General features: G+C 54.3%; 1 protein-coding gene and 1 long non-coding RNA gene across 14 annotated transcripts in view; one reads left to right on the forward strand and one right to left on the reverse strand.

Moving 5' to 3' along the window:
• LOC109492164 lies at positions 1-3,430 on the reverse strand. Its single transcript, XR_002736389.2, has 2 exons — positions 3,292-3,430; positions 1-628 (listed from the first exon to the last, which is right to left on the reverse strand). It is a non-coding gene; the product is annotated as an uncharacterized LOC109492164 (long non-coding RNA).
• INCENP (inner centromere protein) overlaps positions 3,323-22,195 on the forward strand; it is a 27,786-nt gene continuing 8,913 nt past the window's right edge. Inside the window, exons 1-12 of one of the 13 annotated variants that reach the window (XM_023239932.2) lie at positions 3,323-3,475; positions 7,099-7,249; positions 7,644-7,757; positions 8,620-9,449; positions 15,650-15,701; positions 16,510-16,567; positions 16,673-16,790; positions 17,921-17,972; positions 18,363-18,480; positions 18,569-18,703; positions 19,254-19,265; positions 21,323-21,460. In XM_023239932.2, coding sequence (XP_023095700.2) covers positions 7,110-7,249; positions 7,644-7,757; positions 8,620-9,449; positions 15,650-15,701; positions 16,510-16,567; positions 16,673-16,790; positions 17,921-17,972; positions 18,363-18,480; positions 18,569-18,703; positions 19,254-19,265; positions 21,323-21,460 — 1,767 coding nt within the window. In that variant the 5' untranslated portion in view covers positions 3,323-3,475; positions 7,099-7,109. Of the gene's footprint in view, positions 3,476-3,852; positions 3,992-6,428; positions 6,764-7,098; positions 7,250-7,643; positions 7,758-8,619; positions 9,450-15,649; positions 15,702-16,509; positions 16,568-16,672; positions 16,791-17,920; positions 17,973-18,362; positions 18,481-18,568; positions 18,704-19,253; positions 19,266-21,322; positions 21,461-22,195 lie in introns of those variants that run through there. The other 12 variants (XM_023239934.2, XM_045039439.1, XM_045039433.1 and 9 more) reach the window with 12 other exon arrangements.

Consider the following 22,195-nt stretch of genomic DNA (forward strand, 5'->3'; position numbering starts at 1 on the left):
TACACCTCGAATATATATGTTTTATTTCTCAATTATACCTCAATACAGAAACAAAGATATACCAAAAAAATGGATCATAGTGGATATTAAATTGCTATGGCATTTTGATGTCATTAGATACATTTGAAAGGGTGATGCGTGAGTTTTAGAAAATTATATCCTTTACAACCATTTTAATGGTGAAAATAATCTTAAGGTCAATTTAAAAAATGTGTACCTAGGTTTTAAAATGGTCTTAGTGGATGTTAGAATAAAACTATTCAAAGACTTTGTCTCTCTGGTCTGGAGACCTGGAACTATCAGTTTCCCCCATGGGGCAGATGTTAAGAGGGCTTCCTAATCTCACAGAGAATCCACATTTCAGGCCCCACCTTTGTCTCCAAAGAATCTGGCAGTGGAGGGCCGCAGTGCTCATCAGGGTGGAGGCTTCCTCATTGCTTTCCAGAACATTCCATCACAGGCATCTTCATGCTAATCTCTACCTATGACTTCTACTTTATTTCACTGTCAGAAATCCATCTCTAATATCCCAACATTCTAATGATATAAATATTGTCCATCATGCTGTAAACTCCACGAGAGCAGGGTTATAGCTGCTAGGCTCACTGCTGGGTCCTCCGCACAGTGCCTGGAACACAGCAGACAGGCAAAAAATTATTAAATTGAAATAAGAGGGGCAGCTGATTTTGTAGGGGAAGGTTTTTATTATTTTATTTTATTTTATTTTATTTTTTAAGTTCATTTATTTAAGTAATCTGTACTACATTCAACGTGAGGCTTGAACTCCGGACCTTGAGATCAAGAGTCACATGCTCCTCTAACTGAGCCAGCCAGCCGCCCCCAAAGTTATCATTTTAGACGTGCAGTATTGGAGATATGGGATAACAATTCAGGTAAAGCCCACGAGTAAGTCTAACTAATTCATTTTTTGCAGGGTAGCCTTTCTGTGATTTGAAGGTTTTTAAATAAATCTCTTTTCTCACATCTGTCCTTAAATAAGTCTTCCTACAGAGAAGGCAAACTCTTCCAGAGAGACACAAGGTTTGATTCCAGTTTTTTTTTTAATTTTTAATGTTTTATTTATTTTTGAGAGAGAGAGAGAGAAGGGAGACAAAGAGAGAGGGAGACACAGAATTTGAAGACAGGCTCCAGCATCTGAGCTAGCTGTCAGCATAGAGGCGGATGCGGGGCTCGAACTCACCAACTGTGAGATCATGACCTGAGCCCAATTCGGACACTTAACCAACTGAGCCACCCAGGTGCCCCGTGATTCTAGTTCTTTTGCTATGGTATCTCCACAGGTTACTTATCCTCTTGTTTCATCAGTTAAAATAGAAAATTCTACAGCTTGTTGGGAGGAGCTAATGCATAGAAAAGTGCCAGGAACAAATACTGTCACAGGGTGGGCGTTCAGGAAACGGTAGCTGGGAGGTAAGGTTTAGCTGTTACTATCCTGGGTGTTCTTCCCTCGGTTTAACTCCATCGGGCACGGTTCCAGAGTAGACACAGGCCTCTAGGGCTGGGCAGAGCAGAACAAGACTTCACTCCCCCGTTCACACTTTCCTTCCACGTTCACACCTCTCAGTTTGCTTTAACAGGATTTGGGGCTTGACACTGGCAGCAGGACATCTCTGAAGGAAGCTAAAGTAAGAGAAACAGGGGGGCCAACAAAGCATCCGGGAGTGGGGGGTAATTATCATTCCCCTGTGAAAGGAGACAATGGAGCTAGACTGGAACGGAATACATTCCATCAAGGGTCGAAGAAGGTTCAGAAGAAAGTAATGCCACAGAAACGTAGGAACTGGAAAAAGATGACCCAGCTTAACCCTTCTCTCTCTCTCTTTTTTTTCAATCTTGGTCAAAACATATAAAATGTACCATCTCAACCATTGTTTTTTAAATTTATTTATTTTGAGAGACGGAGCACAAGTGGAGGAGGGGCAGAGAGAGAATCCCAAGCAGGCTCTGCACTATCAGCGCAGAGCCCGATGCAGGTCATGACCTGAGCTGAAATCAAGAGTCAGACGCTTATCTGAGTGAGCCATCCAGACGTTCTCATCTCAACCATTTTTAAAAGTTCATTACAACATCACTATAAGCCCATTGTGCAGCAGACTCCTCTAATTTTTTTTTTTTAATCTTGCAAAACGGAAACTATCTCTATTAAATAATTTCCCTTTTCCCTCCCCTCCCCAGCCCCTGGCACCCACCACTCTACTTTCCGTGTCTAAGAGTTTGACTGCATGAGACCCCTCTTACAATCAGAATCATGCAGTATTTGTCTTTTTGTGACTGGCTCATTTCACTTGGCAAAATGTCCTGAAGGTTCATCCATGTTGTAGCCAAAGACAGCCTTTTTCTTCCTAAGGGCTGAATAATAATCCATTGTATGCATATGCCACATTTTCTTCATCCATTCATTCATCAGTTGATAAACATTTAGGTTGCTTCCACCTCGGCTAATACTGCAATGAACACTGGCATATAAATACCTCTTCCAGATTTAACTGCATTCTTTTACAGGTAATGGCAACCCTGACTCAGACTGACTGATTAAAGCAGAGCTTCACAACAGTGGCAATATTGCCACTGGACAATTTTTTTTTTTTTTTTTTTTTTTTTTTTTTTTTTTTGCGGGGAGTGGGTGGGTGACCTGTCCTATGCAATATAGGGTGTTTAGCAGCATGGCCAGCCTGTACCCAGAAGACGCCAGTAGCCCCACCACCCGCCCCCCAAAAAGAAAGCGTATTCATACATTGCCAAATGAGGATGGGACAAAAGTGCCGGGGTTGAGAACATTGCTCCAAAGAAACACTGAGGCCATTATAGATGGGACCCAGTCTGCTCCCATCCAAGAGATGGCAGACGGCTCTACAGAAATACAAAGTCCGGTGCGATTTACAAAGCATTTGCTTTTTAATTCTCAAAAAGGGCAGAGGGCAAAAGGATGTCGTGCAGCACGGCGGAGAAAGCTAAAGTAAGAAACTTGCAAAGCCGAAAGCTCCGGCGGCGCACGGATCTAAGGTATCGGCCCGGCGGGGCCTCGCAGGGCATGCTGGGGCTTGTAGTTCCGGCGTGAGAGGCGCTGGGCGCGCATTCCCCACCCAGGGCGACTTCCTCTGTCGGCCGCCTGCCGCCGCTCCCGGAAGCTGAGCAGGTTAAAGTTTCAACGCTTCCTTTCCCCGCCTCTTAGTCCCGCAGACTGCCAACCCGAGTAGCTAATAGGCGGCCGGGCTGGAGCTTTCTCTTATCTGATTGGCCTAGAGTTTTGTAGCGTCGAGACAAACTTACTGGGGATTGGTCGAGTCTTCAGTTTTGAAATTCGTAGGTTTCGCCGCGCTGTAGCGCCCCATCGCTTCTCCGAAGTGGTGAGCCCTGGAGATCCGGAGCCGAGGGTCTGGGTCCGCGGGAGGCTCTGCTGGGGTGGCCGCCGGACTTGGATCAGAGAAGCACTTAGGAGACGCGGTGCAGTCGAGTGAGTGCGCGCGGGGCGGCCGGCGGGGCTGGGGGTGGTTGGCGAGTTTTTACCCTCCCGCCAACTCTGGACTGGGGGCGTGACACCCCCGGCCCTTTGCCCCGCGGCCTGGGAATGGACGGGTCACCTCTTCCAAGTGGTGACCTGCCTTGGTCCTGGGGCCTGAGATGACCCCTTATCCTCCACCTAGGTCACGAGGTTCCGAAAACGTAATCCCCCGCGCCCACCTCCCGGGTGCCTAGCATCCTGTTTTGTGCTAGGAAGCCCTTTGTTGACCTGGAAGCGCAGGGAGCGCACACCAACCGGGAATTATGCCCGATGACATTTCTGTACAGTTAACCCACGCTCCACACTTCCCCCCGAGCTGAGCAACGTTTTAAATTGACCGTTTCCGGAGGCCAGTGTTGCCCCTCATTTTGTCCCTCCCCAGGGACGTTCACCGTCAGCGGTTCAGTACCATCCGGCGGCCGTGGCCTTTCCCGCAGGCCTTACCTTTCAGAGACTGAAATCGAGGAGGTGATATCGCTTGTGGTTAAGAGCACAGTTTAAATCCAGGCCCCGCCCCTGACACACTGGGTGACTTCGACTTAACTTCTCTTTGTCTCAGTTTCCTCCTTTGCACATAGGTATCCTCGAGGTTGTAGTGAGAGTTAAATGGGATGATGCCCCACCTGAGTATGGAGACAGGACTCCGTGGAACAGCTGTTTATGATCATGACCATTTCTCACTAAGGTGTGGTAGACGGTTAAGTCTCCGACTTCCTGCACCTCAAAAAACAGGCATTGCAAAGGAGGCCGGTGGAGCCTCTGGTCTGGTGTAGGGTATGAGGGAAGTATTTGGGGAGGAAAGTGAGCTCCCTTCTCCCTTGGTGGGATGTTGGGTGTTCCTGGTTTGTGCACACAGGTTCTTAGATTGGCCGGAGACTTTTTGCTGTTCGTTCTTTACAGGAGCCTCCTTGATATGCTGATCCCTCCTTTCTCAGTCACCTCTTTTCTAACTTACGGTGACCGTTTTTATTGTATTTGTTCATGTTTTATTTATTTTTGAGAGAGAGAGAGCTGCCCGTGCACATGAGCAGGGGAGGGGCGGGGGGAGACAGAGGATCTGAAGCAGGCTCGGCACTGACAGCACAGAGCCTGATGTGGGGCTCGAACTCACAAACCATGAGACCATGATCTGAGCCGAAGTGGATCGCTCAACAGACTGACCCAGGTGGCCCAGTGACCCTTTTTAAATAGCCAAGCTGAGGTCTCTAAGGACAAACTTCCCCATGGAAGAAGCCCAAACACTTTTTTGCACTTTGCAAAAGAAGCTCTCATCAACTTTGCTGTTTTGAACAAATACTTAAAGGAAAGAAAGATAGCAGTTGTTGCTTGTTGTAGCTCTTTAGTGAACCTTGGTCTGGGTTTTGGCTTCCTTAAAACAATTTTCTCTTTCCTAGCCTCCAGCTGGGGTCCCACACTTTGCCAGGGCTGAGCTCTGGGACAGAGCGGCGGGGTGGGGGGTGGGGGGCGATGGCAGCAGAGAGGCCATGCCCGTGATTGGCTGGCTTCAGAGCTGTCTCTGTCCAAAGCTTCTGCCGCCCTGCCCAACTGGCCCTGCCCCAATTAACGCTGTCCCTGGCATCTAACCTGTGTATGGCATGCCCTAACGTGTATAGAATGAACTCTTTTGGTGTCCTTGTGTGTATGCCTGGGAGAAGTACCTGTAGGATGTTTATTTCTAGGTGTAGAGTTGACAGATGGAATTGATTTCATTTAACAAGTATTCCTCTCATGCCAGGCACTGTGCCAGGCTCTGGGCTTTCAGTTGCAAGCAAAACAGACCAGGGTTTGCCCTCAGGGAGCAAATGTTTAGTGGGCAGAGACAGGCTTTGTAAGCAAAGAGATACACAGTCCCCCAAGTGCTATGCCAGAATTGAAATTGACGGATGGGATGGTGAGTTGCTGAGATCCAGGTGACGAGTAAGCTGTGCAATTAGGAGACAGAAGCTTCCAGATACAGGGCAGACGTTGGCTTGAGGAACAAGGCTAGTGTGCCCTGGAAATCAGGCCTCCAGAAGTCTTGTGAAGCTGCCACAGGACCTAGTATTAAGCTCTATAAGGTGGCAAGGGATGAGTGACTTAGCTCCTCCTTCCAGGAGCTTCCATCTTAGGTGAGAGGCTGAGCTCTGTCAGCCTGGTTCTTGATTTTCAGGGTGTAGGCCAGGGTGGTGGGTCACTGCCAGGGCATAAGATATGCAATCTGTTATTATGGCTGATGACACATATTCATTCCCCTGTGGGGATATTTACTGAGCCCCTGCTGTGACTGTAATGAATACTTCTTCCTCTGGGGGTGGGGTGGGGGCTTCAATGATGATTTTATAACAACAGCCTTAAGGAGGATGCATGAGTTGCTGGTTTGGGGTTTTTTTGTTTTTTATTTTATTTTTTTCATGTTTATTATTTTTGAGAGAGACAGAGAGCAAGCAGGGAAGGGGCAGAGAGAGAGGGAGACACAGAATCCGAAGCAGGCTCCAGGCTCTGAGCTGTCGGCACAGAGCGCGATGCGGGGCTCGAACTCACAGACTGCGAGATCATGACCTGAGCTGTAGTCGGCCTCCCGACCAACTGAGCCACCCAGGCGCCCCTGTGTTTTTGTTTTTTAAGAGGACATTGGTTTTGGGGCCCCTGGGTGGCTCAGTTGGTTAAGCATCCGACTTTGGCTTGGGTCATGATCTCACTGTCTATGAGTATTGAGCCCAACCGTTGTCAGGCTCTGTGCTGACAGCCCAGAGCCATGGAGCCTGCTTCGGATTCTGTGTCTCCCTCTCTCTCTCTGCCTCTCCCTGGCTCACACTCTTGTCTCTCTCTCAAGAATACATAAACGTTAAAAAAAAAAAAAGAAAAAAAGGAGGATGTTGGGTTTGTAGATTTTGTATTCTCTTAAAAACAAGACATTGCTTATCTACTTCCCTCTGCTCTCTCATCCATTTCTAAGACCTTTCAGCTCAAGGGAGAGGGTTGTGGGGACTCTTAGGAGACGAGCGTGTCTCTAGACCCCTGCTTTCTTACCAACTCCTTTGGAATGCAGAACCCTGTGTTCACTGGCCTCTTGAAGGAGCAGTTGGAACCCATGTTCTTTGGCCTGATGCCAGGGGTCAGCTTGTGTGTAGCTCAGGGTGCCTGTGTCTGGCCTTTGCCCGCCCCCCACAGGTAGTAAGAGGAGAACCCACAGGCCTGTGTTTGGGCAGGTAGAGAGGGGTCCTGTGCTAGCTGCAGTTTCTCCCCGATCCAGGAGAGCAGGTGGCCATGTCTTGTCATTTTAAGCCCCCGAAAAGGCCACTTGTAAGGACTGTTGCTACCAGAATTGGCTGGGAAGTGTGGACTTCTGGGGGCAACGTGCTGTGGGTGGGCGACGAGCATTTTCTTTTTTGCAAAACTGACTGCCGGTGGGTTGGCATTTGGAATTCTGCATCTCTGGGTGGAGGGGAGGGGCTGTGGGCAGGAAGGGGCTCTGATTCAGGTACTGGGTGGTTGTGGTCGTCGGCGATGGGCGCTGCGGCCCGGCAGGCCCTTCCCCTGCGCCAGGTTCCAGCCCCCAGCCCTGAGCCCTTGTGCCTCTTGTCTGCTTTCACCAGACAGAGCCACCATGGGGTCCACAGCCCCGGGGCCCATTCACCTGCTGGAGCTGTGTGACCAGAAGCTCATGGAGTTTATCTGCAACGTGGACAATAAGGACTTGGTGTGGCTTGAAGAGATTGAGGAGGAGGCCCAACGCATGTTCACCAGGTAAAGGCAGGGCCGAGCTGGCAGGGGGCGCGGTGGGGACACAGCAGCCTGCTTCCCCACCTGACTTGCAAGACAGACAGGCTACCGGGCTTTCCCCCAGAGTGCCTGGTGCTGGGGGCCGCCCTCACGTGATGGGAAGGGGAAGGAGAGGTGCTGAGCTGGCCCTCGGGGTGGCGCTGCGGACCCTTGCCTGGTAGCCTTGCTCCCCTCTGCGTCTCCGGGAGGAAGCCCTGCAGGCCTGGCACGGGGCTTGCACGTGGCCTAGGAGACCTTGGTGCTGGTCATCCGAGCTTGACTTGTCACTGCCAGGAAAGGGCTGGGGCCAGGCTGGGTTGGGGAAGTGGGCTGGCGGTTCCCGGGCAGCCATGAACATCACTCGCCTCGTACCAAACAGTGAATTCAGCAAGGAGCCCGAGCTGATGCCCAAAACACCTTCTCAGAAGAACCGACGGAAGAAGAGACGGGTTTCTTACATTCAGGATGAAAACAGAGACCCCATCCGGAAAAGGTGGGAGGAGGGCCAACTAGGCTTGTTGGGTCTGGAGGCTTGGAGCCCACCAGGAGACTTAGATCCGCAGGGGTTAACTGGGAGCAGAGGCCGGCGGGAGCAGTAGTGGGTACCCTGTGGGCCATGCTGAGGGGTGAAATGCCCCAAGGAAACAAAGTGTGACCCAGGACCGTGGAGTCCAGAGTGTGTGTGTGTGTGTGTGTGTGCGTGTGTGTGTGCATGTTCACGTATGTGTGTTTGGGCCTTGGAGTTGGGAAGGATTTTTCAGAGGTGGGAGAAGAAAGAGAATCCATCCTTCCGCGTGGGTCAAAGCAGCCAGAGGTATGGACCAGGGGCTCTGCCTGTTGCTGCACTTGATAATGTCCATGGAAGTGGCCGTGGGCTGCGGTGTACTGGGGGAAAGAGGCTGGGTCTTGGGGTCAGGTGGTCCAGGGTACGCATTCTAGCTCTGCCCCTGCACAGCTGGGTGTCCTCGGGTTCATTATCTACCTCTAAGCCTTAGTTTCCTCATCTCTAAGGTGAGGAGGATGGTCCCTGCCTCTCAGGGCCACCTTGTGGAGTAGAGCCTCCAATGAGATGCTTGGCACAGTGTGACCTCAATCAGCGGGAAGTTTGTAATGACTTTAGTCTTCCCAGCAGTTCTGTGAGGTCTGGTAATATCCCAGTTTATAGGCGAGGAGGCTCAGGCTAAGAGAGGAGCGGCCACGGGTCTCGGCTGGTCTTCTGCCTCCAAGCCCTCCGGTTCCTACTCCGTGTAAGCTAGTGGCTCCTGGGGAGACTGGTGCCCCCTGCTCGATTTTCGGGGGGGGGGGGTACCCCTTGCCCCATCGGGTTGTCTCAGCCTCTGCTCTGCTGCCTCCAGCAGGTTGTCCCGCAGAAGGACCCGGAGCAGCCAGCTGAGCTCCCGGCACCTCCGCAGCAAGGACAAGGTGGAGAAGCTGGCCACGGTGGTCGGGGAGAACGGCTCCGTCCTGCGGCGGGTGACCCGGGCTGCGGCCGCGGCGGCGGCGGCAGCCACCGTAGCATTGGCTGCTCCTTCGCCCACCCCCGAGTCTCCCACAGTGCTGGCCAAAGAGCCTGAAAATAGCCTGGCCCAGGGCCCGCTGGTGCCTGTGGTGGAGATCGGCGTCAGCGAGCGCCAGAGTGCCGAGCTGCACCTGGGCCGGCTCAAGTCTGCCCGGGCTCCTTCCCCGACTCCGTCCCTTGTAGCCGCGGCTCCCGCCTCCCACAGCATCTTGATATCCGATGAGGAATCAACACCCCAGAAGCCGGAGACTGGGAGACTGGCGTCTGTCACCGTGAGCTCCCTGATGGCTACACCCCAGGACCCCAAGGGCCGAGGGGGCGGAGCCAGCCGGTCCGCCTCCAAGCTCAGGATTGCGCAGGCCTCCCCGGGCCCGCAGGATTTGGCGGGCTCTCCGGCCTCGCCGTGGCAGGAGCGGGTGCTGGCTCCCATCCTGCCCGATAACTGCTCCACGCCCACGGGCGCCCACATAGACCCGCAATCCGTGCGGCGCAGCCTGATTGCCCCGTCCTCCCCGGGCCGCCAGGTCTCGCTGGCCCAGAAGTACTCCCTGGTGGCCAAACAGGAGAAGCCAGTCCGCAGGTCAAGCAGAAGGATTGGCAAGAAAGCCACTGAAGAGCCAGCTGCCTCCGCCCGTATCATCTGTGAGTCCGGGGGCCCAACAGGAGGTAGGGGTGCGGTGAATGGTCCTTGGTGCCTGGCTTAGCTGGAGTGGCTCTGGGGAACCATCTAGCAAGGAGCTGTCCCTAGAACTTTTTGCGATGGGGTAAATGTGCCATATCTATGCTGCCCCATCTCAAGACCACCGCTAGCCGCGTGTGGCTGTTGAGCCCCCAAATGTGGCTCGCGTGATGGAGGAACTGAATTTTTTAGAGTTATTACGTTTTACTGAGTTTAGATTTAAACTAGTGGCTATCGTATTGGACAGCGCAAATCTGGCCCAACCCTCTTATTTTACAAATTAGGAAACCGAGGTCTAGGGAGATTGGCCACAGTGTGGTTAATGGCCGTGCTGAGGCTCAGACCGAGGCCTTTTACCCAGGGCCAGCGTGTCTGGCTTTCTTCCTGCAGAGGCTCACGGACATTGGCCGCGTTTGTGGCCTCCTGATAGCAAACTGCTGTGCTGGGGATATTGCGGGGAAGATGTCATGGCAGCAGGCTCCTTTAGGGACAGAGAACTGGATTTAGTGCCAGCTCAGCAATTCACCTGCCCTGTGACCTTGAGCAGGTCACAGAAAATTCTTTGTGTGGGCCTCAGCTGTTACGTGAGCCATTTTTGTCGTCCTCTGGTCCCAGCTCAGGGGACCGTGGTTGCGGTGGGAGCAAGTGCGATGAGCCATGGAGGAGGACAGGCAGCTCTAAGAGTCAGGGCTGGCTGTGTGGAGGAGGTGGGGTCTGAGCCGGGAGGCTTTCGAAGAAGGATGGCTGGGCTTTCGGCAGGTGGAAAAATTGTGGGGAAAGGTATCCCTGGCCGAGGGAACAGCTTGTGCGAAGACCCAGAGGCATGAAATGGCAAGAGATAGGGTCTCTTGGGCTCATGTGCCGTACAAGGGGCTTGGGCTTGACCCCATTGATGCAGAGGATGTGGCCCCCTGATGGTCGTTGAAAGGTCCCTGGCACTGTGGGGAAAATGGCCAAAAGGAAGGGAGAGAAGGAGGCAGGGAGACCAGGGAGGAGGCCGTCTCCAGGGTCCAGCCAGAGGACAGTGAGGCAGTGGGGCTGTTGGAGAAGAAGGTCCAGGTTTTAAGTTAGTGGCTATTAGAACAGTAGGCAACATCTGCCTGGCACTTCCAAGATTTATAAAACACTAGGTTCTCATTTGGCCCTTGCGAAACACTGTTAGCCTGTTAGCATTTCCCCACTTGACAGAGGAGGAAGCTGAAGCTTACAGTGGCCACTGAATTTGTAACATTGGGAAACCGGGGCTTGAGCCCCACGATTCATCCTTTCCGGGGTGGCCGGCTGCTTGCCGAGGAGGCCTTGTGGGGAACCCTGGAGTGGGGCTTGGTCCAGTGGGTAAGGACACCTCCCCTCGCCAGATTTCATCCCCACCTGGGGAAGGGCTTGCTCTGGGTCATGGGGCTTGAGGACATGCAGTCCGGGCATCTGGCACACGGGCCATTTTTGGATGCTCAACATGGCTGAGATATTTCTGACTTGCCTCGGTGGTTACCTCAGGCCTGAATCTGATCCTTGGAGAGTGTGACGGAGCAGGTCAGCCTGGAGCTCCGGAAGGAGGGCGGGGGAGAGACTCTAGACAAGTCTGTCTCACTCCCAGGCCAGGGCTCATCCACCTTGAGGTGGAAGGAAGAGGGAAACTGCGGGGGCGGGGGGGGGGGGGGGGAACAGTAAAACATGGCGATTAAGCCCTGGAGTCACACACAGCCTCCGCGACCTTGGGCACACCTTTCTCTGGACCTTGTTTTTCCCATCTGTTAAATGGTGATAACACCTGCCTTGAATATGGGTCGAGAGCCCATCTTAATGCTTGGATGTGGCACAGGCTCAGTAAGTCTTAAAAGGTACCCCAAGAAGCCTGTGTTCCCGAAGCTCAGTCTGGTTGTGGCCAGGCTGCCCCTGAACTGAATTGAGCCGCAGGGTGTTTAACCGTGGGGGAGAGAGGCTTCCCGGAGGCCTTCCTGACGCCCAGGTTCCGAGGGCTTGGCTGGCCGGGCAAACTCGGAAGCGGGGTCTTAGTTTGGGTTCCCCCAGAAGCAGCCTCGATGTCAGGATTCGAGTGCAACTTGTTCATTTTGGAGGAGCAGGAAATGCCTGCAGCGGGGTTGTGGGGAAGCGAGACCTGGAAGGCCTGGTGCTGCGGGGGAACCTCCGGAAGTCGGTGTGGAGCACTGCGGCGAGGGGCTGCTGGGAAGGGGCGCTGATGCCCCCGCACTCCTGGCCTGGCGCATGTTGGCCGGTGGGAGCCACTGGGCAGAGAAATGGTGCCGCGGTGGGAGGACAGGTGGGCCCGGAAGCGGCTAGACGGAAGCCGCTTCAGGGTTTTTGGAGGGTCCTGCTGTTCAGGAGGAGCTCCTCTTTGGGGTTCCCCGGCCACCTCTGCATTGGGGAGCAGCCCATCCGGCCCTCTGCCAGGCCTCACGCCATCTCCCTTGCCCCCACCCTGGGCCCGAGGCCCGAATGGCACGCAGATGGCACTTGACATTCCAGTGGAATAGTTGTGTGGTCACACGGGCCTCTCTTCATCCCTCTGCTCCCTCAGCGGCCAGCACGAAGCTGGGGTGGGCCGTGAGGGGAGCCTTTCTGGCTATTGGCCCCCCGCCAGTGGGAGCAGGCACCTCCCTTGATTGTAGGCCTGGCCCCAAACTGCCTCCTCCCGCCGGCTCAGGCCTGGCTTCCCCCGACCCCCAAAAGCAGGGTCCTGCTGCTGTTCCCTCTGGGCCTCATGGTTTGCTGCTCCAGCCCCTTGTTCATCTTCCCTCCTTCCCTTAGACCCTTGGGCCCCAGCCGGCCTCACCCCAGCTGCCTCTCAGCCTCACCTCGCAAACTCCCCCCCCCCCCCCCCGCCGCCTTCCTGCCTCATGGCCTTCTGCCTAGACCAGCAGCTCTCAACCTTCTGTCTCAGCACCTGCTCCCAGTCTTAAAAATTATTGAAGACCCCAAAGAGCTCTTGATTGTGAGGGTTCTAGACACTGATAGTTCACTGTATTAGAAATTAAAACTGAGGGGCGCCCCGGGCGGCTCAGTTTGTTAAGCATCCGTCACTCGATCTCGGCTCAGGTCTTGATCTCAAAGTCGTGAGTTCAAGCCTTGTGTTGGGCTCTGCCCTGAGCGAGGAGCCTACTTTAAAAAAATATTTAAAACAATTTTTTTAATGTGTTTTTAATTTATTTTTGAGAGACAGAGAGTGAGTGGGGGAGGCTCAGAGAGAGAAGGAGACACAGAATCCTAAGCAGGCTCCAGGCTCTGAGCCGTCAGCACAGAGCCTGACAGGGGTTCAAACTCACAAACCATGAGATCATGACCTAAGCCGATGTTGGACGCTTAACCAACTGAGCCACCCAGACGCCCCTAAAAAAATACTAATAAAAAATTTCAGTATTATCTAATTTTATTTTCTCTAGTAATATTATTTTGATATTAAAGATTAAGAGTATTGGGGCGCCTGGGTGGCTCAGTCGGTTAAGCGTCCGACTTCAGCTCAGGTCATGAGCTCACAGTTCGTGGGTTCGAGCCCCACATTGGGCTCTGTGCTGACAGCTCGGAGCCTGGAGCCTGCTTCGGATTCTGTGTCTCCCTCTCTCTCTGCCCTTCCCTGCTCGCACTGTCTGTCTGTGTCTCTCTCTCAAAAATGAATAAACATTCAAAAAAAAAGATTAAAAGTATTATTTAATACTCTGATATAAAAAAACAACACACCTATTATCTATCAACGTTAGATTTTTTAAAAACTTTTAATGTTTATTATTTATTTTTGAGAGATAGAGACAGAGCACAAGCAGGGGAGGGGCGGAGAGAGAGGGAGACACAGAATCCAAAACAGGCTCCAGGCTCCGAGCTGTCAGCCCAGAGCCCGACACGGGGCTCGAACCCATGGACCACGAGATCATGACCTGAGCCAAAGTTGGACGCTTATCCGACTGAGCCACCCAGGCGTCCCTAGTTTTTTTTGTGTGTGTCTTGTTTTGTTTTTATTATGACAAAAATACTTCTTCTCCAGAACAAAACCGTAGTGAGGAGGCTGCCACTCTTCTACGTCTTGCAGATGTTTTTAACGTGTGGCTTGAAAGAAGACAGTGGATTCTGCACTCCCTGTGTTGCGTTGTGTTGTTTCGGTTAAAGCATATGAAGAAAACTTGGCCTCACACAGATACGTAGTTGGAGAAGAAAGGAGTACCTGAAACGTCTTTTTGGATAATTGTGCATATTCGTTTTTTTTTTTTTTTTTTTCCAGATAATTCGTGCATACTCAACACCACCAGTGGTAGCTTCTTAAAGACTCATTGCAGGGTGGAATCAGAAACTATCATTGGTCCCACCTTGGACCGTCTTGCACTTTTCTTTTTTTTAGTTTTTCCATGTTTACTTATTTATTTTTGGAAGAGAGAGAGAGAAAGCAGGGGGAGGGGCAGAAAGAGGGGGAGAGAGAGAATCCCAAGCAGGCTCCGTGCTGTTAGTGCAGAGCCCGATGTGAGGCTTAAACTCACAAACTGTGAGATCACGACCTGAGTGGAAATCAAGAGGCGGAGGCTTAACCTACCGAGCCACCCAGCCACCCCTCTTGCACTTTGAATGGAACTTTTCTCCACGTGCAGTTTTATAGCATCATGCCTTGATCGTTTGGAAAATGCTATCTCACTGAGTTATGCACATCTGCCTAATGTCGACACCCTCCATCATCTATTTTTTAAAAGGAGCACATTTGTTTTCCCATCTCATCAGAAAAGTCTGTAGGTATTGGGAAGCTACGAAGCTTCTGGCCATGTATACATAGTTTTCGAAATTCTATTTTGGGGCGGGAAATCATTTTTTAATTATTGACAGCAGATATTCATGGTTCTTTTTTAAAAATGTTTATTTTTGAGAGAGAAAGTGAGTGCGAGAGGGACAGAGAGAGAGAGAGGAAGACAGAGGGTCTGAAGTGGGCTCCATGCTGTCAGCAGAGAGCCCAATGTGGGACTCAAACCCCCAAACCGTGAGATCATGACCTGAGCTGAAGCCGGATGCTTAACTGACTGAGCTCCCCAGGCCCCCCCCCCCTTATTCGTTGTTTTTAGGTGACCACTAATTTTGTTCATTTTTAAAGAAAATGTCTACCAGATATCCAAGATTGAATAACTATGGTTTGTCAGTTGCCTTTTCAATTAAAAATCGTTCCATGAAAAAAACGGCTAGTTGAGCTGGGAATTCAAACATGAGCGCTTTCCAGAGACAGGAGTATACAGCAGAGGGCGCTGCACATACTTTCCACTCTACCACACAGAGGGTACTTAAGTTTAGATTTAATAAAATTCATAGTTTTTACTCTTTCATCAAGGACATTCTTAAGTGAGTTTGGACTTTTCTGTGCCGAGCGTGGGGTCCAGTCTGGTTTCACAGCCTGTTTGGTGCTCTGACTCTCACCTGGCACTGCTTCATTGCTTTTGCGCTCTCAGGGCAAAGCACAGCCCAGAGGGGGAAATTACGTTTTCGTGTTGGGGTGGAAATGGTTAAGACCTCATCGATCCCCTGATTGGGCACTTGACTCTCAGGAGTCTGAAAAGAGCCTTTGGGAACAATTGGCCTGGATGTCCTTCTCTCTCTCTCTCTCAACTCTTCCCCGTTTGTCTGTGACCGTCTTTTCCTTCACGTCCCAGCCTCTAGACCAGTTCGGCTCCCCGTAGCCTTTCAAAATCTTCTGCTCTTTTCTGTCATCACACATACCACGTGTCTTTTACAGGATTGTTGGATGGTTATGTAGGCTACATAGTGGCTCTGTTGGTCTTTCTCACTGTTGGGTCCCCAGGGCCTCAGGGGCCCTCAAAGAATAATTGTTGAATGAATAAGCTGCTTTGTGTTGGACCCCATGCTGGATGTTGGGGACCTGGAGGCAGACATGGTTTCTCTTCCCAAGGTATTCCCGGCCCGGTGAAGGAGCCAAGGTGTGCTCTCAGACGGGCCCAGGTTGCCAGATAGGGAATAGGAGACATAAAGCCAACAGCTCTATCGAGGATGCTAGGAGCAGAGGGAATTTGCTCAGGCAGGCAGGGTCTCTGTACCCGGTGAAGGGAAGGGTGGTCTCTGGGGAGGAGAGGTCTGGCTGTAGCTGAAGAGTGGCCAAGCTCCCAACCAGCACATGGCTCCCGGCACCACGAGCAGTGACACCTGGCCAGTTTCTGAGGCATCATTCATTCCTTTGTTTTCCCCTCAGGTCACAGTTACCTGGAGAGGCTCCTGAATATTGAGGTGCCCCAGAAAGTTGGGTGAGTTCAGTTCCAGGGTCTGGGGAACCTTTCCAGGGCTGGGCAGGGCACGTGGATTCCTGTCTAGGTGAGTCCCAGGAGTGGAAGCATTTCCCGTGCCCAGCGTTCCCTCCTTGTGGGGACTGCCTGGTCCTGCGGCCATGCCTCCCCCCATTCTAACCAGGCAGCAAACGACACAGGCGTCAGCTCTGGCCTGGCCTTGACTCTTCCAAGCCTTACCCTAGGGTGTGGGCTCCATGGGAGTCCAATCCAGAGGCCTGCTGCGAACTTGAGGAGCCACGTGCCTATTGTGGTGGAAAGGGGGCGGCAGGGCGGCCGCGCGTGCTCCCTGCACCCCAATCACACCCCAGCACCGCTTTTCCTTGAGGCCACATCTTGCCATCACTAAAACTAGGGTCCTCCTGCCCCTGCTTTGGGGCAGAGGGTCAGTGCTTGAGGTAGGGAGACAGGGAAACCGGGTAGGCACGCTGGCTTTGCTGGCCCTCCCGCGAATGGAGAGCAGGCCTCACAAGGGACCAGACAGTGACCCATGGGGGCGCGAGGGGTCGGGGTGGAGCCGGCAAACGGCTGACATGCCGAACCAAGCCCTGATGGGGTGAGTGCCACCGAATTCAGAAGCTGACCTCCCTCGTCTGCCCAGGCCGCAGACACTCCAGGGAGCCCCTGGCTCTGGCTGCTGTCCTCTTGTCCCGGGTGGCGCTGTGGGTTTGTGACCCAGACCGGGGCGTCTGACGGGTGGGGAGGTGCTCTTGTGAGGAGGACTCAGGCTGGCTGGGCGGGTCCCACATACCTCTTGCTCTGCTTTCAGCCCTGAGCAGAAGCGGCCCAGCGAGGAGGCCGAGCCTGCACAGGCGGCTGAGCCAGAGGTAAGGCGAGCAGGCCGGGGAGGGGAGGGCTCAAGGGCCCCTGAGGCCCAGGTGCAGACCCCAAAGCCTCAGTTCCTCCCCTCCCCCCCCCCCCACTTCCCCCAGGGCCCCAAGCAAGACAGGAGTACCCTGTGGCCCCGCAGTGCCACCAAGATCGCCATTAGCACACCTGGCTCGCAGCCTGTGGCTGGTGGCCAGGAGACGCCCTCCAAAGGACGGCAAGGTGAGTCTTCCTGCCGTGTGCAGATACCCAGGGTCGTGCTGGCCTTGGTGGCCTTGACCTGACTTTCTTTTGGGGGAGAGGGAGGCCCATTTCCTGGGCTCTCCAGCCAGAGGTAAGCGAGACCCAGGGTGGGGCGTGGATCTTTGGGTCTGCAGGTTTCATCGCCCACCTTTTGGTTGGAGCGGTCGCCGAGTGCCACGTGAGTGGCCGAGGCCAGTTGGTGTGTGAAGTCGGGTGAGGTGAGGGTGGGGCGCTTGAACTGGGGTAGTGACTGAATGCGCCAGGTCGCAGACTTGGGCCCCTCCCCGGGGGGGCAGGGGGAGGAGGTCTGTGCTGGGGTGTGAACACCTGGCCTCGTGTGATGTCTCTGCCGCTGGCTCACTTCTCACCTTCGTGGGTCCCCGGTGTGAAGAGAGCAGGAGAGCTACGGGCTCTGGCACTCCCAGGCCGCCAGGGGTGGCCCAGCGTCTGGCTCACGTCTCCTCAGTGGGAAGAGCACTGTGGCCGTGAGGTCTTGGTCCACAGCTTCCCCAGCTTTGGGATGGAGTCAGCGACAAGGGCCGCTCCAGCGCCGTAGCCCACGGGCGAGCTGCAAGGTCCCTGCAAGGTTAAACGGCTAGGGGCGAACTGGTGCTTCCCCGAGCAGTGAAGCAAAACAGACTGACCCCATGCCCCATGTGTGGACCCTGTACAGGAAGCCCTCCCCTCCTCCTGTCATGGCAGCCTCAGCTGATAGGCCTGGAGGGGTGGGATTTTGAAGCCTGTTGAGAGGTCTGTTAGAGTCTACAGTTTTCCGGGCTTCTGCTCCTGAAAGGTACCCCCTAGCTGTCAGTGTTAGAGGTGGGGCGGGACACGGTGGGGCCACCTCAGTGGGATCGTCCTCCTGTTCTCATCCCAGAGGCCAGGCATGGGGGTGAGGGGTCCACGGGCTGGGGATCGTATGCTGGGCTCCGGACTTGCACAGATTTCTCAAGGCCGGTTGGTGCTAAGGCCGATGGCTTCTGCCGCTGGCCACCCTGGGATCTGCCAGGAAGAGAGCCTTGCCCCCGCCGTGGCTGCCGCTGGAGGACACTTTCCCCCGACCCCTCCGAGCTGTTCCTGCGGCCTCACCAAAATTGCTCTCTTCACAGAGCCCAAGACTGACCAAGCAGATGGCCCCAAGGAGCCACCCCAGAGTGTCAGGTTTGCATCTGGGTAGGGGCGTATGGGCGACTCTTCTGAGGGGCCCAGAGGGGGATGAACCTCAGGTCCTTGTTCGGTGGTGGGGTGGGGAGGTGGGAATGTGGTCAGGGGTGGGGCCTAGTGCTGGAGGTGGCTCGCCGCTATGAGACAAAGCGGGCCTGGGAGTGGGTGACCAGATCCTAGGCCCCACCCTCTGCATCCTCCTGGCCGTGTGACCTAGGACTGGTCACTTGGTCAGGAAGGCCCCACCTCTGCAGCGCCTCTCAGTCTGGTGCCCTATGAGCTGGGCCCAGTTCTATTCACAGGGTGACCTCTAATGGGGTGTGGCCAGGGCCCTGGGGAGGGTACCGGGGTCGGCCCCGTGACGCTGCTTCCACCCTGCTGCGGCAGGAGGAAGCGCAGCTACAAGCAGGCCGTGAGTGAGCTGGACGAGGAGCCGCAGCTGGAGGACGAGGAGCTGCAGCCCCCCAGGAGCAAGACCCCTTCCCCACCCTGCCCGGCCAGCAAGGTGAGTGGGCCTCTGTCCACCACCCCCCCCCCTTGGGGCCCCCGCCATGCCCAGGAGTCCTCACCCTGCACCCTTACCTCCTCCACAGGTGGTGCGGCCCCTCCGGACCTTCCTGCACACCGTGCAGAGGAACCAAATGCTCATGACTCCGACCTCAGCCCCCCGCAGCAGTGTCATGAAATCCTTCATTAAGCGCAACACTCCCCTGCGCGTGGACCCTAAGGTGAGGGAGCCCGGACCCCTGGCCGTGCTTTGCTAGAGCCGGGCAGCATGGCTGAGGGCTCCGGTCTGTCCCCTAGGCCGCTGGGAGTGGTGTGGATCTGGGCCAAGGCAGCTGGGACCTGGCACCGGTCAAGGGCCAGCTCCAGCCTCTACGGTCTTGGGCCGCCTCAACGTTTGAGGACTGTTCTGGCTTCTTGGGCTCTGCAGTGCAGCTCAGAGGCTCAGCTGGCTCAGCGTGACTCCTGGGTCTTGAGCCCTGAGCTGGTAGTAGAAATAGTGTGGCTGGCCATGGCCGTGACCATCCATCCCCCCACCCCCCACACTCCCCACACCCCCTCCGGAGGCTTGAGTAGTTAAGGCGAGGGACACCCGTGGACGCTGTGCTCGCTGAGGATGAGGGCTGGTGAGAGGGGGGGGGGGTGGGGGGCTGCCGATGAGAGGGCACAGGCCCCACGCAGACTCTGGCGTAGCCAAGAGGGTGGCCTGCTTTCCGGACGTCCCCAAGCCTGGCATTAACTCCTGGCTTTTTCCTTGTCTCCTCTCCTCCACAGTGCAGCTTCGTTGTAAGTAAAGCCTTCTCCTGTCCTTGTAACCTAGCTCCCCCTAGCACTTACCTGCCGTAGCCCTGTTCCTGCAAACCCACCTGCACCTGTAGAAGCACTAACACCAAAGGTGGAACGGGAGTGGTAAAGGGGGTGGCTGCCTGGAGGCGCGCAGCCATTCTGGCTGCCCTCCCTCTGCGGGGCCAGTCCTCTCTGCCCTTGTCTCTGCCCCCAGGAGGCCGAGTCTCCATCTCAGAGCCTCCCTGAAGCAAGAGGAGGCAGAGGGGGTGCGGCCTGCTGCTGTTTACCGGGGCCACAGCTTGGATTTCCCCACAGCACCTCCCTCCCCGGCCCCGGGTTTCCCCTCAGGGTCTGGGGCTGCGAAGAGAACAGACAGGTGGTCTCTGGTCCCCAGAGCCACTGAGGTTTATTGGGTCACAGACCTGAGCTACTGCCTTGAGGCGCAGAGCAGCGGGGGGGGAGACCATGGTTGTAGGCTGGGTCCTGTGGGGGTAGCGGTAGAACCACCACCAGCAGCCTCTGGAGAGAAGGCCACAGAAGCTGTTCTCTTCTCAGATACCTCAGAGCTGAGCCAGGCCACGGACCCTGAGGAGGGAGCCCCACACGGCTGGGATCTGCTCAGCCTGCAGTCTTGGCTCCCTGGGGTCTCCCAGGTTACAAGGCTGCAGCCCCTGGGTTCCTCTGTTCCCACTGGCGCTTTGAAGGGCCTCCTATTAGGAGGGCTTCTGCCTCTAGCCGAGGGCCTGGGGCTTGGCGGGTCAAGGGGCTTCTCAGCCGCTAGACAGGTAGGCCTTGAACTTGCCTGTGCTGCAAGGAGGCTGGTCCCCTCTGTGTGAACGAGGCACTGGCATGCCTTCCAATATGCGAGCAAGCAGGCTGTGTGGCCTTACACACCTACTTGTGTGCTAGGCCCCTGCTAGGCACCTGGGCTCACAGCAGTGAACTGGACTCCGACTTGCTCTTCCTACAGAGAACTCCCATGTCGCACACAGCCTGATGGGAGCCTGGCCGGCTTTATGGGGATGACCAAGAGGTCCAGGGAGCTGCCTTTTCCTGCTTTGGGGAACCCAGATCCCTGCACAGGGCATCTGGTGGCAGTGGGACAGTTCTTAGTTAGGAGGCAGGGGCCTAAGTAGATCGCAGGGACCTTGAGACCTTGGACTAGTTTCCTAACTTTTGGCTGAGTTTCCTTGGCTACAAAATGAGATCAGAGGTCCGTTCATAGAAACGAGTGAACCAGAGTCATGTGCATCAAGCACCTAGCACAGGACTCAGTAGGAGGTGGTTTTTAGTGATTGGTAGACAGACTGCTCGATCGAGGCCCCTGGAGGCCGAAGGGACTAAATAAGCTTTTGGTTTTCTCATCCACCGCCTTGGCCTTGATGGTGGCCTTTGGGAGCAGCGTCAACCCAGCCCACCTTGGAGGGTTGGGGCAGAGGGTGAACTTGGATTCTATGACATGAACAAATCTTGCTTCTACAAAATTTCCAATGCACAGGATCATTTCTCTGACCTGTGCTGGGAAATTTTAGCACCCAAACGTCGGGGGTAAAACACATTTTGCTGAGCCCAATTGGAAGCAGGAGTCTGGTGGGCACTTGGGGCAGAAAGAGAAGGCAAAGTGCTTTCCCCACCGCAGAGCAGTGGGTGGAAGTTGGCCCCCTGCTGGTTGGGTGACCAGTCAAGTTATACCTTCTGCCAAACTTGGAGCGTTTTCAGCCATTATTTCTAAGAAATTCTGTTTCATTGTTGCATTCTTTCCCCTCTATCATGGGTGACGATGACACCCACGCCGGTGGTGGATCGTTCTGTGTCGTCACAGTCCTTTGGGCTCTGTTCATTTCTCTTCCATAGCTTTTTCTCTCTGTTGGGATCAGATACATTTTATTGATCGATCTGTACGTTTACTGACATCTGTCTGTCTTTTCCATTCTGCCCTTGGACCCATGCACTGAGTTTCTTATTTCCGTTATTGTCTTTTGAGTTCTGAAATTTCCATTTTGCTTTTTTCTAGATCTTCTTGCTGAGATTTTCTGTTTTTTTGTTTTTCTCTCCAGCTCCTGCCACCCAGTAACCTTTATTGCCAGAACAGCTCCCAGGACCCCACGGCGCTGGGAGGGGGCGCTAAGTCTTTATTGGGAAGGACGCCCGCCCGTCTTCCCTCACTGCCGACGGTAGAAGCACTCAGTGTCAGGGTAGGGTGGCAAGTTCAGCCGGTACTTCTTTTCCAGAGCAGGAGGCACAAAACGGCCTCCCAGGTAGTGATAGCGACCGCTGAAGTGGCTTGCAGTGAGATTTTCTGTTTCGCCAATTGTCTGAAGAATGTATTACTGTTGAAGTATTTCTATAATAGTGGCTTTGATGTCTTTGTCAGATACGTCTAACAATCTGTCACCTTGATGTTGGTGGCTGCTGATCGTCTTCACGTGGGAGTTGAGATTTTCCTAGTTCTTTGTGTGCTGAGTGGTTTTGGATTATATCCTGGCCATTTTGCATATTGCGTTATGAGGCCGCATGTTGTCATAGAGAGAATGTTGGTATCTTGCTCTAACAGCGACCCACCTGGTTTGGTTCAGGCTGCAGGTCCCAGCCCTCCTTCTGTGGGACATGGTTCCAGTGTCCCGATTTCAAAGCCTTTGTGGTACTCTTGGATCTGCCCTGGCTGTGCTGGTCAGTGGTCAGGATGGGATCTGGCAGGTGGTCTGTGAGTTTAATTCTCAGAGTTTTTGGTATAATAGTTAGATGGTCAGATCCATGCATCTGCAGCTTGGGGCTGAGCCTAGGAGTTCACAAACAACCACAGGGTGTCATTTTCTCCACGCATCTAGTACATTTCACCTCTCCGGGGGCTCCCGCTCTCCGTCCTCCAGCCAGGAAGCTGGGGCTTCTGTCACCCTGCTCTACCGCGTGTTTCCACGACCGCATCTGGG

Source organism: Felis catus, chromosome D1, assembly GCF_018350175.1.
Source record: "Felis catus isolate Fca126 chromosome D1, F.catus_Fca126_mat1.0, whole genome shotgun sequence".
Classification (NCBI taxonomy): domain Eukaryota; kingdom Metazoa; phylum Chordata; class Mammalia; order Carnivora; family Felidae; genus Felis; species Felis catus.